Genomic DNA, 14,480 nt, shown 5'->3' on the forward strand with positions numbered 1-14,480 from the left:
ACCATCACCTGATCCCCGGTGGCGTAGGCACGGGCCCGTGCCGTGCGGTCATACCAGACCTTCTGCTTCCTCTGGGCTCGGGCCAGATTCTCCCTGGCCAGGCCCATGAGTTCAGCCAGTCTCTCTCGGAAGATCAGGACATACTCCACCACTGACTCTCCATCGGGAGTGGCTTTCCCCTCCCATTCGTCTCTCATCAGGTCCAGGGGGCCCCTCACCCTCCTGCCATATAACAGTTCGAAAGGCGAAAATCCAGTAGACTCCTGGGGCACCTCCCTGTATGCGAACAGCAGGTGAGGTAAGTACTTGTCCCAATCCTGCGGGTGCTGGTTCATAAAGGTTTTCAGCATCATCTTTAGCGTCCCATTGAACCTCTCCACCAGCCCATTAGACTGGGGGTGATACGCTGAGGCCCAGTCGTGCCGGACCCCACATTTCTCCCACAAGCACCGGAGCAGGGCCGACATGAAGTTGGAGCCTTGGTCTGTCAAGACTTCCTTGGGGAACCCCACTCGGCTGAAAATGGTCAGGAGCGCATCGGCCAAGGTGTCAGCTTCAATGGAAGCTAAGGGCACTGCCTCGGGGTAGCGGGTGGCAAAATCTACCACCACCAGAATGTATTTCTTCCCCGACCGGGTCGTCCTGCTGAGAGGCCCCACGATGTCCATGGCCACCTTCTGGAAAGGCTCCTCTATGATGGGCAAAGGTCTCAAAGCCGCTTTCCCCTTGTCCCGGGCCTTCCCCACCCTCTGACAGGGGTCACAGGATCGGCAATACTGCCGGACCGTGGTAAAGACCCCGGGCCAGTAAAAGTTCTGTAGCAACCTCTGCCGGGTGCGCCGGATTCCCTGGTGCCCTGCGAGGGGGATGTCATGGGCCAGGTACAGGAGCCTGCGGCGATACTTCTGGGGGACCACCAGCTGCCTCCTGATCCCACAGGACTCTACTTCCCTTGTGGGAGCCCATTCTCGGTACAGGAACCCCTTCTCCCACAGGAACCTCTCCTGGCAGCCTCTCCTCACGGTCCGTCCCACACTGAGGTCAGCCAGGTCCCTGAGCTTCCGCAAGGAGGGATCTTTCCTCAACTCGGCCTGGAACTCAGCGGCTGGGGAAGGGATGGGGCCCGGTTCCCCCTCACTGACCAGGTCTGAGGCCACAGCCTCTCTGAGCCGTGACCCTCGGCGCTCCCTCCCCACCAGGGTAGGGTCCTGCGCCTCCGGTGTGGTACCCTCCCCAAGGTCAGGGTGCAGTGCCCCTCGCCGGCTCTGGCTACGGGTCACAACCAGGGCGGTCTGGGGCTTGCTTGGCCAGTCCTCTAGGTCTCCCCCCTTCAAAACTTCAGTGGGCAAATGGTGGTGCACCCCCACATCCTTGAGGCCCTCCTTGGCCCCCCATTTCAGGTGTACCCTTGCCACGGGCACCTTAAATGGGGTCCCGCCCACTCCTGTCAGGCTCAGGTAGGTGTTGGGCACCACCCGATCTGGGGCCACCACCTCGGGCCGGGCCAGCGTCACCTCCGCGCCCGTATCCCAGTATCCATTGACCTTCCTCCCATCCACCTCCAGGGGAACAAGGCACTCTCTCCGGAGGGACAGCCCCGCACCCACCCTGTAAACCGAGCACCCTGAGTCCAGAGCCTCCAGCCCTCTGGCGGAGTTGGCCTGGGGTACTCTTCCCTCCTGAGCAGGTGGTAAACTGGTAGCCCCCCTTGCCTGGGTCGTCTGCCCTTCGTCCAGCTGAGTCCCTACCCAGTTAACCCTGGGTAGGTTGGGTTGGCTCAATTTGTCCCTGAGCCCGGGGCACTGGGTCCGTACGTGGCCTCTCTGGCCACAGTGATAGTAGCCCTTGTCACGTTGGTGCCCTCGAGCGGGTCAGATGGTCCTGACACCAGGCGTTCCCCTTGGGAGGGGGTTCTCCATATTTCCCTGCTGGGACGTCCCATGGTGACTCTCTCTCTGCACTGTGAGGGGCCTGTTCTTTTGGGACTCCTCCCTGCTATCTCCTGACCAACTGTTCACAAACTCGTCGGCCAGCTGCCCTGCGTGCTGGGGGTTCTCGAGCTTTTTGTCCACCAGCCACAGCCTCAGGTCGGAAGGGCACTGTTCGTACAGTTGCTCCAGTACGATTAGGTCCAGCAGGTCCTCTTTAGCTCGGGCCCCAGCTGTCCACTTGCGGGCATACCCCTGCATCCGGTTGACCAGTTGTAGGTAGGTGACCTCAGGCGTTTTACGCTGACTCTGGAACCTTCTCCGGTACATCTCGGGGGTCAGCCCAAACTCACGGAGCAGGGCCTGTTTGAACAGTTCATAGTCCCCTGCCTCCACCCCGTCATTCGGCTGTACACCTCCACGGCTTTGGGGTCCAGTAAGGGGGTGAGGAACTGGAGCCTGTCCGCAGGGTCAACCCTGTGCATCTCGCAGGCATTCTCAAAGGCCGTCAGGAAGCTATCTATGTCCTCCCCTTCCTTCCGCTGGGCCAGGAAGCACTTATCAAAGCTCCTTGCAGTCTTGGGTCGCCCCTCACTCACCGCAGCCAGGTCCCACTGCTCCTCAGCCTGGCCAGCTCCAGTTCATGCTGTCTTTGTTTCTCCTTCTCCTGACGCTCCCTCTCCTTCTCCTGACATTCATGCTGACACTGCTTTCCATGATCCTCCAGCTCCCTCATTTTCATCTCCCTCTCCCATTCCAGCCGCCTCCGCTCCAGGGATGGGGAGCTCCGCCGGGAGGATCCCCTGCTGGGTGCCGGGGTCAGGGTGCCCTCGGTATTCACTGGGCTTCCCCCAACCCCTCCCCCAGGCATAGGTAGGAAGGGTCTCGGGGTGTCCTGGGCAGCAGTCTGACCCCTCCCAGCCTGGTCAGGCCCCAGGGCCCACGCTGCGTCCGCCGGGCGGCTTCCCTCAGGGACAGGGATCGGGTCATCCAAGCGATCCCTCTCCTCCAGCTGGGCAATCAGCTGTTCCTTGGTGGACCTCCCAGTGCGCAGCCCCCTCTGCCTGCACAGCTCCACCAGGTCGCTCTTAAGGCGTTTAGCGTACATCTCCCTGCTCGCCGCTCGCCACTCGCAAGCTGGGCAGCTTTCTACGGTTTCCAGGAAAAGCCCTTAGTGTGCCAGCCCTTCTTGAGGTCACCACTTCTTTGCCAGGGTTGAGCTGCAGACTCTTCCGCCCCTGGGACCGCTCGCTGCGATCCCCCGGGGGACCCTGTTACTGCAAAAGTCCTTCTCTCTGGTCACTCACTCCCAGGGGTTAACTGCCCCCTGAAACGGTCTCTCTCTGAATCTTCAGCACGCCTGGTCCCCATCAATTCCCCTTCATTTTACTGTTCCCCAGTCACTTACTGCAGGAAGCGCCGTTCACGGGGTGCAGTACATCCCACCGCTGCCACCAGTTGTCACGGAGTGTGGGGGAGTCCAGGCCCTGCACCCCTCTTCCTGGGATTTACTGAGGCTCTCAGCCAGCCAGTAAAACAGAAGGTTTATTGGACAACAGGAACACAGCCCAAAACAGAGCTTGTGGGTATAACCAGGACCCCTCAGTCAAGTCCTTCTGGGGGAGCAGGGAGCTTAGACCCCAGCCCTGGGGTTCCCTGCGTTCCTCCACCCAGCCCCAAACTGAAACTAACCCCCCCCCCCCCAGTAGGTTCCTTGCTGCAGCCTCTGTCCACATTCCCGGGTAGAGGTGTTACCTCCCCCTCCTGGCTCAGGTGACAGGCTCTCAGGTCTCCCATCCCCAGGGCACATTCCCAGGTCAACACCCCCTCCCTCCCCCCCGCTGCGTCACATCCTCACATCCGCACCGGCAGAGCTGGGGATGGGAGACCCAGGGCGGGGGAGGGGGCTGCGGGTTGGGAGTGAGGGGCACCGGCAGAGCTGGGGGGCACGGAGCTGTGCATCGGGGGCAAGCGGCACTGCAGGCAGGAGAGGGGTCTTGAGGCGGCCGATCTTGCTCCTGCTCCCCTGAGAGCGGTTAGTTATTTCACGCCTCAGCACCCCACAAATGGCTCCAGCTACAAAGCAGCTGGTGATTCTGGCAGCAGAACAATGTGTCACTTCCCACGCTTCGCTCCCCCACCCCTCGCCCCACACAGCAGCCCTAGCTCCACGTCCCTCCCGACCCCAAAAACGCCCCTCGTCCCATTCTCCCTCCCCCGGGGCCTGTCGCTGGCCACCTGGGGGCTTGGGGAAGGGGGGCTCTGTCCCAGGACTGGGGATCCAGCGGGGAGCCCAAAGAGCTGCCCCCCAGATCTGGCAGCACTGGCATCCCTGGGCTGGTTGGAGCTCGGGCAGGGCACCTGAGTCCCAGGCCAGAGCCAGGAGCCCCATGGGCCAGGCCCCACCCTGGCTGCTCAAGGCAGCTGTGGCTAGTGGGTAGAACCGTGGGGCCGAGGGCTGGGCATGGCCGGGAGACACTCCCTGAGGAGGCACCTCCCTGGCCACTTGTCCATCTAGGGGCTGCAGAGACCTGGCGGCTGCTTCCCGGGAGCCACGATAAGTGCTGTGGGGCCCCTGCACCCCAACTCCCTGCCCCAGCCTGGAGCCCCCTCCCACACCCAAACTTCCTCCCAGAGCCCTCACCCCCTGTAACATTATGAGTGTAATTTAATATCTCATTGAAAGGTGACAGGGCCAGAAAGAGTTAATGAACTCCCAGACTGACCTGACCCATGGCCGAGCTTTAAAGACTAGTTAGGAAGATACTAAAGAGGGTTAGGAAGATCTGTAAATGAACACAGCTTTGAAATGCAGCTGGCATTCTCAGAGAGAGAAGGGGAGCTGTGTGCTCAGGTCTTGTGATGTCAACAAACAAATCTTGTCTATTACCATGGCTTTGAGTCAAAGATCAAAAAAGGAATATTAACATTTAGGAAGACACTTGAGTGACATAGTATGATTGTCTATATGGCTCTTTGAAGGTTGTGATAACCTGTGTCTGAACTGTTTAATGGATAAATTACCCTGGGCTAATTGTCAGGATGTTTAGGAGAAGGAAAGTGAAGCCGATTGTTTTCTCAGGCCAAATGGCTGCTGGAAATATATAAAGACCTTGGGACACGATCCTTCTTCATCTCAGATCTGCTTTGGGTTTCAAGAAAGGGAAACCCTGAGCCATAAGGATTGAGATCCCCAGTCACTGACGGGAGTCACCCTGAACATGGACATTGGACTGTAACCCGTGGACTATTTCTAAAAGGACTTTTGGCAACTACAAACTCAGCTTTGCTCTGTATCTGAACCTCAGGAACTGAACCCAAGTCTGTCTGTATACTGATCTTTTAACCAGCATGCGCTCTCTTTTCTTTTTTAATAGATTTTAGTTTAGTTACTAAGGATTGACGGTAAGCGTGTATTTGGGGTAAGATCTGAGTTATCATTTGACCGGGGTCTGGGGCTTGGTCCTTTGGGGTCAGGAGAATCTTTTCTTTTCTGTGATGAAATAAGATTTTCAGAATTTAGCATCCTATGTTTGACGTGTGTGTCTGGATGGAGGCTGGAGGCTGGGCACTTTAAGGGCACTGCGTTGTTTGGACGTCTGAGTACCCAGGGAGGTGCTGGAGAAGCTGGTTTGTGCTGGCTGGGTTAATCTAAGTAGTGGAATATCCACCAGCGTTTGGGGTTGTCCGCCCTGTTCTGTTTGCAGTTCACCCTGACTGAGTGACCTCAGCTGGCTCCACGGGCACCACTGTCACACACCCCCAACATCCCAACCTCCTGCCCCAGCCTCTCCTGCCCCCCAAACACCTCATCCCCAGCCCCACCCCAGAGCCCACACCCCGAGCCAGAGCCCTGACCCCCCACACACACTCCAACCCCCTGCTCCAGCCCAGAGCCCTTCCCTCACCCCAACCCCCTCACCCCAGCCCCACCCAGAGTCTGTGGGCTTCCCCCACATGGTTCTCCTGCATCGCCTGCCTGCAAGCTCCCCCGCCCCGCCCCGCTCTCCAATTTCTCCCATCTCCCTGCCTACCACTCTGGCACCGCCCCCGCAGCTCCCATTGGTCATGGATCCTAGCCAATGGGAGATGTGGAGCCAGCACTAGGGGCGGGGGAAGTGCGCGGAGCCTCCCTGGCTGCCCGTGCGCCTAGGGCCTGCAGGGACCTGGTGGCTGCTTCCGGGAGCCGCGGGGAGCCAGGACAGGCAGAGAGCCTGCCTTAGCCCCAGGGCCCCGCTGCGCCGCCAACCAGACTTAACGGCCCGGTTGGCAGGGTCCCTTTTCCACCAGGCGTTCCGGTTGAAAACCGACCCTGTCATTCCCCCATCCTTCCCGCTCCCATCACCCCCCTTACCCGCACTCCCCCTGCTCCTATAACCCCCCTTCCCCGCGTTCCCACCCCGCTCTTTAAACCAGCACCTCCCAAAGCCTGGGCCATGCCCCAGGGCATACGGATCAAGGCCAAGTGGGGCGGGTGGGGGCAGGTCCCTCCACTTCTCCTGGGTCAGGTGTGAGGGAGGCAGTGCTGGTCTGAAAGCACAGCTCTGGGTGCGGACGCCCCAGCTCTCAGCAGAGGCTTGTGACGAAGTGGGAATTTTCTGTAAGATGTTTATGAGTCCTGTACATGCCTCAGTTTCCCCTGTATGCTGCATTGTTCCCTAGTGGGGGGAAGGGACTCTTTGCTATCAGGGCAGGCAAAGACACAGGTGTGGATGGCGCCTGGTGGCCTGGGCCCTTAGGTCCCATCTCCATGCAGCTCTTGAGAAGAGAAGGGCAGATCCATGGCCAGGACGTGGACACCTGGTGACCAGCGACCCAGAGAGACGGGGATTCCCTGCCCCTCTGCAGGGGGCTGAGCCCCATCCCCCAGCTCGGGAACAAAGGCCCGGGGGTGGAGGGGGCTAAGTGTGGGCTGTGGGGAGCAGTCAGGGGCACCCCGGGAGTCTGACAAAGGAGATCGGACAGACGGGGGGGACAGAGCTTGAACCATGGGGGTCACTGCAGCTGGGCTGGGCTGTAACTGTCAGTTCTCTGGGCTGCCCGAGGGGCTGCCTGGGCCATGTGCCAGGAGACCAATAAACCCGCCTGGTTTCACAGCACTGGGCAAGTGTCCCTGCAGACGCTGGGCGAGGGGCACTGATCCCTGAGGAGAGGACACGTCTCCCCCAGGATCTGTCCTGGACTCGCTGCCCGGAGCTCCCGGGGTGGGGCAGGGGTCTGCAGCCCCAGGGGCCCAGTCTCAGGAGGCGGTGAGACCACGTGGCTCCCCTGGGGGAAGAGCGAGACCCCAGGGGTCTGGGTCACTGCAGGCCCCTCCCAGGGACTGTTCCCAGGCTGGGCTGTAGCCCGGTCCTGTGGGCCCATGACAGGGCTCACACAGGTGCCCGCGATGGTAAAGCCTGTCTTCACTAGGAGTAGGGGCCATTCAGCAGCTGCTGTCCGGCCTCCTCCCTGTGTCGGTGGGGGGGCGGGTGCTGAGCCCTGTGCAGGCCTAGCACAGAGCTCCCTGCACCGCACCCAGCCCGGGGGCAGCCCCCAGGCAGCCCGGCTTGGCTGTTGGCCCCCGGGGGCTCTGCACGGCTGTCCTGCAGCAGGGGTCAGTCTAGCTTCTGTGGGTACCAGCAGCGGTGAGGATGTGGCACTGGCCACGTTCTCGGGCTCGTGGCCTGGCCGCCGTGTGCCGTGCTAGCCATTGCTGCAGAGATAGGCGACAGCCTCCCTCCCCCACGGGATGGACCCATTGATCTCCAGCCCCATGCATCAGCTCACCAGTCCCCCTCCCCTTCGCCTCCAGGGCTTATCTCTGGGCCCAGGCCCCGCGGGGACAGGAAGAGTGATGAGTCTGCCTGGGCTGGGAGGGGCCCTGGCGGGGCTGGCTATCTGTGTGGCACCAGCACAGGGCCACGCGTGCGCCCCCCATGGAGAAACGAAATGCCCCGGCGCCAGGAGGCCATTGCCTCACCCGCGGGGGGTGTGCAGGGCTGGAGTCACCCACAGCCCAGGATTTCAGTGGCTCTTACCATGCGGGGTATTTGGGCCCTTCTACCAGCCAGGGAGGGTCTGTGCCAAAGGCCCCATGCCCTGAGGCTGCAGATCTTACTGGCAGTACCAGCCAGGTTCCCAGACGGGTACTGCCGACCGCCCAGTGGCACCCACCTCCTGCGGTAGGATCCAGAGAGGGGAAAATCCCCTGCGGCTCCCTGCCCTGCCCCAACCTTCCTCCCCAGCTGCACCCCTGGCCTGCTCCAGGAGCTTTTGTTAGTGCTTACCTTACCAGTTCCCTGGTTAATGTCCCCCCTTCCTCCCGGCACCCCTTGCCCCGCCCCTGGCCCTGCGGAAGCTGCAGCGTGGTCTCTTTGCTGATACAGATGTAGCTGGGGGCTGGGGGTGAGGAGCATGTGCCCGCTGCTCCCCAGGGCCCAGCTTCCACCCGCCAGGATCCTGCTCTCAGCCCAGCGCCAGGAGTCACATGCGTTTGGTGCAGTGGCCCAGCAAAGCCGACCGCAGCAGCGAGCCTGAGAGCAGGATCACACCCCGTGGTTACTGCGGCCTGGGGGGGAGTCGCCCAGACAGTCCCCGGCTCCTGCCGCACCCCCATTCTCCTGCCGCCTGCAGAGATCCCAGGGAGCCCAGTCCCCCCTCCCCATCGAAGAGCAGGGCTCTGACCCCTGCACCATGGCCTTCATAGAGCCCTAAAGTCCCCAGCGGCCCTCACAGCCTGGGAGCCCCGACACTCCCCCCACCCCACAAACCACGCAGGCCAATCGCCGACAATCATTTACCATGGGGCATGGGGAAAGGGGGACCAAGAGACAGGACCCCACAGACACTCACTGGGGGGGAGCAAAGGGGCTGACCCTCCTGCCACAACACACACGGGGGGGCAGAGGGACTGACCCCCCCAGACGCATGGGGGGGTGGCAGATGGCCCAACCCTCCCCAGACACACACAGGGGGCAGAGGGACCGACTCTCCCCTACAGACACACACTGGGGGGTGGCTCCTGGGCATTTCAGCCCCTGCAGGAGGCTGGGTGGTGCCCCCCCCGTGGGGCCCGCTGCGGGCTCTGGGTCTCTGTAGGGAACGTGTCCTGGGCGCTGGGCTGGAACGAGCTTGTGTCTGAAAGGAGGGGGGATGGGGGAGCTCCGGGGCGCAGCAGGGGAGAAGCAGGGGGGAGGCGGGGGTCCGGGGCGCAGCGAGCGTGGGGGGGAGGACTGCGTCCAGGGCGCAGCATGGGGGAAGAGGCGGGGGTCCGGGGCGCAGCGCGGGGGGGAAGGCGGGGGGGAGGACCGGGTCCGGGGCGCAGTGGGGAGGGGATGCAGGGGGGAGGACCGGGGCCGGGGCACAGCAGGGGGGCAGCAGCGGGGAGGGCCGCAGGTTTCTTTCCCCCCGGGGCGCTCCCGGTTCCCTGCCCTGGAGAAGGGTCACGTCCAGGGGCAGCATCCCCGCCTCCGCCCGGTCTCGTGGCAGAGCCGCGCCCGGTCAGGCGGCCCCGATGGCGGGGTCCCTGCAGCCCTGGCCCCGTGCCCGGCTCCCCGCGCTGGCGGGGGTGATGGGGCAGCGGACGGAGCGGCTGGCGGGGGATAGGACGGGGCTGGAGGACAGAGAGATGGAGGGGCTGGGGGTGGATGGAGGGAGACATGTAGGGGGATGGAAGGGGGGGTGGGTGAAGGGTGTAGGGAGATTTAAGGGGGCATGTAGGGGGCAGGGGGGATGGATGGAGGGGTGGATGTGGGGGGTGCAGACAGATTGGTGGATGGACGGGGTGGGTGGAGGGGAATTTAAGGGGGGATGAATGGGGGATAGGGGTATGGATGGAGGGGGATAGGGGAGGGATGGAGGGGGATTTAAGAGGGGATGGATGGAGGGTGATAGGGGGAGGGATGGAGGGGGATTTAAGAGGGGATGGATGGAGGGGGGATGGAGGGAGGGATGGAGGGGGATTTAAGAGGGGACGGATGGATGGAGGGGGACAGAGGGAGGGATGGAGGGGCCCCGGGCGGCAGGCCGTGGGGCGCATCTCAGAAGGGCTGGCGGCCCCTTTACCTCTTGAGGCGCCGGGTGCCGGCGCTGCGGCTGCCCAGGGCGCTCACCAGGCGAGCGGTCTCCAGGTCCCTCGCCCCAGACGCGGGGTCCATCTCGGCTCCGGATGCTGCGCCCTGGCAGTGCGGGGCTGAGCCCGCGGCTCGTGCGGGTCGAGTCCCGCCAGCTCCGGCGGGTCGGGCTCCCCAGGGGGCTGCGAGCGGCACCGGCCCCGGCTGCGGGACCCTGGGCAGCCGGCACCGCGCGGCTCCGGACCAGGTGTGTGCGGGCAGCGGAGTGCGGGCAGCAGTGCCCGCAGAGCCCCGCCCCTTCACACAGAGCCCCGCCCCCGTGGCCTGGCCCCGCCTCCCAAGCCAAAGCTCCGCCCCCACATCGGGAGTCACGTCCCCGTCCCCGTCCCCGTCCCCTCCAGGAGGAGCAGCATCAGAGCCGCGGAGCCAGCCCCACACCTAAGGCCAAGCAACTCTCTAGGGCCTGGCCACACGCCTTACAGCCAGAGCCCCGCCCCCAGTTCTGAAACCCCGCCCATAGAGTCAGAGCCCCGCCCCCAGTGCTGGAACGAGATGCCCTACCCAACACACCTTCCGTCCCCAGCACTGGGGCCCGCCCCCAGACCTAGTACCGCGCCCCCAGGCAGTGCTGGGGCCCCGCCCAGGGAGCCGGACCCAGCGCCCCGGCAGTGGGGTGGGAACCCGCCCTGTCCCCAAAGCTGCTCCAGACCCTAAGGCAGCAAGAGGAAGAGCCACGCCCCTTCGGGGTGGGCCTCGGGGGGGGGCGCAGCGTGGGGGAGTGAAGAGACCAGTGGGAGGGGGTGGAGCTAAGGTGTGGGGGAGGGGGCATGTGCCCCCCATGTTGGGCAGATGGGGTGGTGGGGGTGATTGGCATCGTAACTCCGGTGAGCTCCAGGATTTGTTGGGGGGGACATGAGGGGACCGGAGGGGGTAGGTGTCAGAGGTGGGGGGAAAGTCCCCCCTGGATGGGCATGAGGAGCACAGTGCTCCCTAGTTAGTTAGTGGGGGAAGCAGGTACCCCTTAGTTGTCAGTGGGAGACACAGTGTCACTGGGGGGGGCGGGGAGTGGGAGACACTGCCCCCTGTCTGGTGGCTTGGGCTTGTTGCCCTCCGGCTGGACAGAGAGGGGAAGCGGTTGGGGGGCACAGTGCTGGTGAGGGGTGAGGGGTGAGGGGCCGCGTGGCAGGCTGGGCAGTGGGGGGTGATGAGGAGCCGTTGGGCAATGGGGGCTGAGGGGCCATGTGGCAGGCTGGGCAGTGGGGGGGTGATGAGGAGCTGCCGCGCATTGGGGGCTGAGGGGTCACGTGGCAGGCTGGGCAGTGGGGGTGATGAGGAGCCGTTGGGCAATGGGGGCTGAGGGGTCGCGTGGCAGGCTGGGCAGTGGGGGGTGATGAGGAGCCGTTGGGCAATGGGGGCTGAGGGGTTACGTGGCAGGCTGGGCAGTGGGGGGTGATGAGGAGCCGTTGGGCAATGGGGGCTGAGGGGTCACGTGGCAGGCTGGGCAGTGGGGGGTGATGAGGAGCCGTTGGGCAATGGGGGCTGAGGGGTTACGTGGCAGGCTGGGCAGTGGGGGGTGATGAGGAGCCGTTGGGCAATGGGGGCTGAGGGGCCATGTGGCAGGCTGGGCAGTGGGGGGTGATGAGGAGCTGCCGCGCATTGGGGGCTGAGGGGCCATGTGGCAGGCTGGGCAGTGGGGGGGTGATGAGGAGCTGCCGCGCATTGGGGGGTGAGGGGTCACGTGGCAGGCTGGGCAGTGGGCGGTGTCTTGGATTCACAGGGTCTGGTCTCTGCCCAGCCTGTGACCAGTCCTTTGGGAGCGACCTCTTTGGTGGGCTGGGTCCCAGGGACCCCCACAGCTGTGCAGGAGCAGGCCCGTGGCCTCTGAGACGGGGCCTTGGGCCACAGCAACCCCCATCTGTCTGCGTGGCTCCTGCAGCGAGTCCAGCCCGGCCAGGCCCCTGCAGGAGGCTTGTCCCTTGCCCCATCTGAGTGTGATGCTCCTGGGGCAGATCTGCAGCGACACCGGCCACCTGCCCAAACAGGGGAGCCATGGATCAGCCACCTGGCTACAGCGTCTGCCAGCCCCTAGCACTGAGAGGCCAAGGTGGAGCCATGGGCCAGCCCGGCCAAGCCAGTGCGAGGAGCCAACCGAGCTGGACCGGACCCATCTCGGTCTCTGAGTCTCTGTCTCCTTGTCATTAGGTCCCCAGTGAGAGGTGCGGAGTCCCACCAAACACAGCCCTTATTCCAGCCTGCTGTTCCCCTTTGCTCTCCAGCTCCATCACAAGGCCAGTCTGCTGGGGGCTCCTGGCAATTGTTGGGGTTTCTCATAGTCTCTCCAGATCCTTTGTTGATCTGGGTCGATTTCAGCCAGTTCTTTAGTGACCCCATCACTCCCCACAGACAGCGAGTGGCACATGTGCTGCCTGGCTCAGCATTAACCCTTTTAATATATTAGGTAGCAATGCAAAATACAGGGGAAACTGAGGCACACATAGGCATTATAAACCTGTTACAGAAAATCTCCTCTGTCCCACAAGATGAAGTCAGAATTTCCTGGTGCATCACCAGGAGAGTGAATTTGTGTGGGGGGGTGGAGGGTGAGAAAACTGGATTTGTGCTGGAAATGGCCCACCTGATGATCACTTTAGATAAGCTATTACCAGCAGGACAGTGGGGTGGGAGGAGGTATTGTTTCATATTCTCTGTGTATATATAAAGTCTGCTGCAGTTTCCACGATATGCATCTGAGGAAGTGAGCTGTAGCTCACGAAAGCTCATGCTCTAATAAATTGGTTAGTCTCTAAGGTGCCACAAGTCCTCCTTTTCTTTTTGCGAATACAGACTAACACGGCTGTTACTCTGAAACCTGTTTCAGAGTAGCAGCCGTCTCTTAGTCTGTATCCACAAAAAGAACAGGAGGACTTGTGGCACCTTAGAGACTAACACATTTATCTGTTACTCTGAAACCTGACATTTATTTGAACATTGGATGCATCCGATGAAGTGAGCTGCAGCTCACGAAAGCTTACACTCAAATAAATTTCTTAGTCTCTAAGGTGTCACAAGGACCCCTGTTCTTTTTATTGCTCCTGTGTGTGCCTTGGTTTCTCCTGTATTTTGCATTGCTGCTTGGTGTAGGGAAGGCCTGTCTGCTCACAGGGATGTCAGTGTGGATGTCACCCAGCCATCTGGGCCTCAGGCCCCCTATCAGGGGCGTATCTAAGAAGACAATGGAAACCTGCACTTTCCTGGTTTTGTCTGTCTTTGCTGAGCAAGACAACCCCCCCCCCCCCCAACTCCGCTGTCACCACTGGGCAGGGGAATCCCAGGTGTCAGGAGCCTGCCATTCAATGGAGAAGCCTGAAGCCTCCCCCTCGCCCCACATTCTCAGCTCATGGTGCAAAAGAGCTATGAATGAGCCATAAATCTACTAACCTTGCAAACAAAACAGCACCATTCATAACTTAAAACGTTTGTTCTGTTTTTTTAACCAGTTTATTCTCCCCAAGAGGTGCACCATTCCCAGAAGAGTTACAATATCGGGTGAATGTGTGGAGTGGACAGACCAAGCTCCTCTTCCATCTCCCTGCTCCAAAAATCCATTTAATACAGAGTTCTTAGCTAGCAAAGGTGTCAGATATTCATAGAATCATAGAATATCAGGGTTGGAAGGGACCTCAGGAGGTCATCTAGTTCAACCCCCTGCTCAAAGCAGGACTGATCCCCAACTAAATCATCCCAGCCAGGGCTTTGTCAAGCCTGACCTTAAAAACTTCTAAGGAAGGAGATTCTACCACCTCCCTAGGTAACGCATTCCAGTGTTTCACCACCCTCCTAGTGAAAAAGTTTTTCCTAATATCCAACCTAAACCTCCCCCACTGCAACTTGAGACCATTACTCATTGTCCTGTCCTCTTCTACCACTGAGAACAGTCTAGAACCATCCTCTCTGGAACCACCTCTCAGGTAGTTGAAAGCAGCTATCAAATTCCCCCTCATTCTTCTCTTCCGCAGACTAAACAATCCCAGTTCCCTCAGCCTCTCCTCATAACTCATGTGTTCTAGACCATTGGCCTTCTTGGCAACAAGGGCACACTGTTGACTCATATCCAGCTTCTCGTGCACTGTCACCCCTAGGTCCTTTTCCGCAGAACTGCTGCCTAGCCATTCGGTCCCTAGTCTGTAGCGGTGCATTGGATTCTTCCATCCTAAGTGCAGGACCCTGCACTTATCCTTATTGAACCTCATCAGATTTCTTTTGGCCCAATCCTCTAATTTGTCTAGGTCCCTCTGTATCCTATCCCTACCCTCCAGCGTATCTACCTCTCCTCCCAGTTTAGTGTCCTGTGCAAACTTGCTGAGAGTGCAATCCACCCCATCCTCCAGATCATTTATGAAGATATTGAACAAAACCAGCCCCAGGACCGACTCCTGGGGCACTCCACTTGATACTGGCTGCCAACTAGACTTGGAGCCATTGATCACTGTGACAATGT

At 61.2% G+C, this 14,480-nt stretch overlaps 1 protein-coding gene across 1 annotated transcript in view; it reads right to left on the bottom strand.

Moving 5' to 3' along the window:
• The window catches only part of SLC30A3 (solute carrier family 30 member 3), a 34,175-nt gene extending 23,966 nt beyond the window's left edge, over positions 1 to 10,209 (bottom strand). The window contains exon 1 of the mRNA XM_084623457.1: positions 9,975 to 10,209. Within this exon, the coding sequence (XP_084479583.1) occupies positions 9,975 to 10,066 (92 nt within the window). The 5' untranslated portion in view covers positions 10,067 to 10,209. The remainder of the gene's footprint in view (positions 1 to 9,974) is intronic.
• Between the last annotated feature and the right edge of the window lie 4,271 nt (positions 10,210 to 14,480).

Source organism: Lepidochelys olivacea (assembly GCF_965140295.1).
Source record: "Lepidochelys olivacea isolate rLepOli2 genome assembly, chromosome: 3".
In the NCBI taxonomy this organism is placed as follows: domain Eukaryota; kingdom Metazoa; phylum Chordata; order Testudines; family Cheloniidae; genus Lepidochelys; species Lepidochelys olivacea.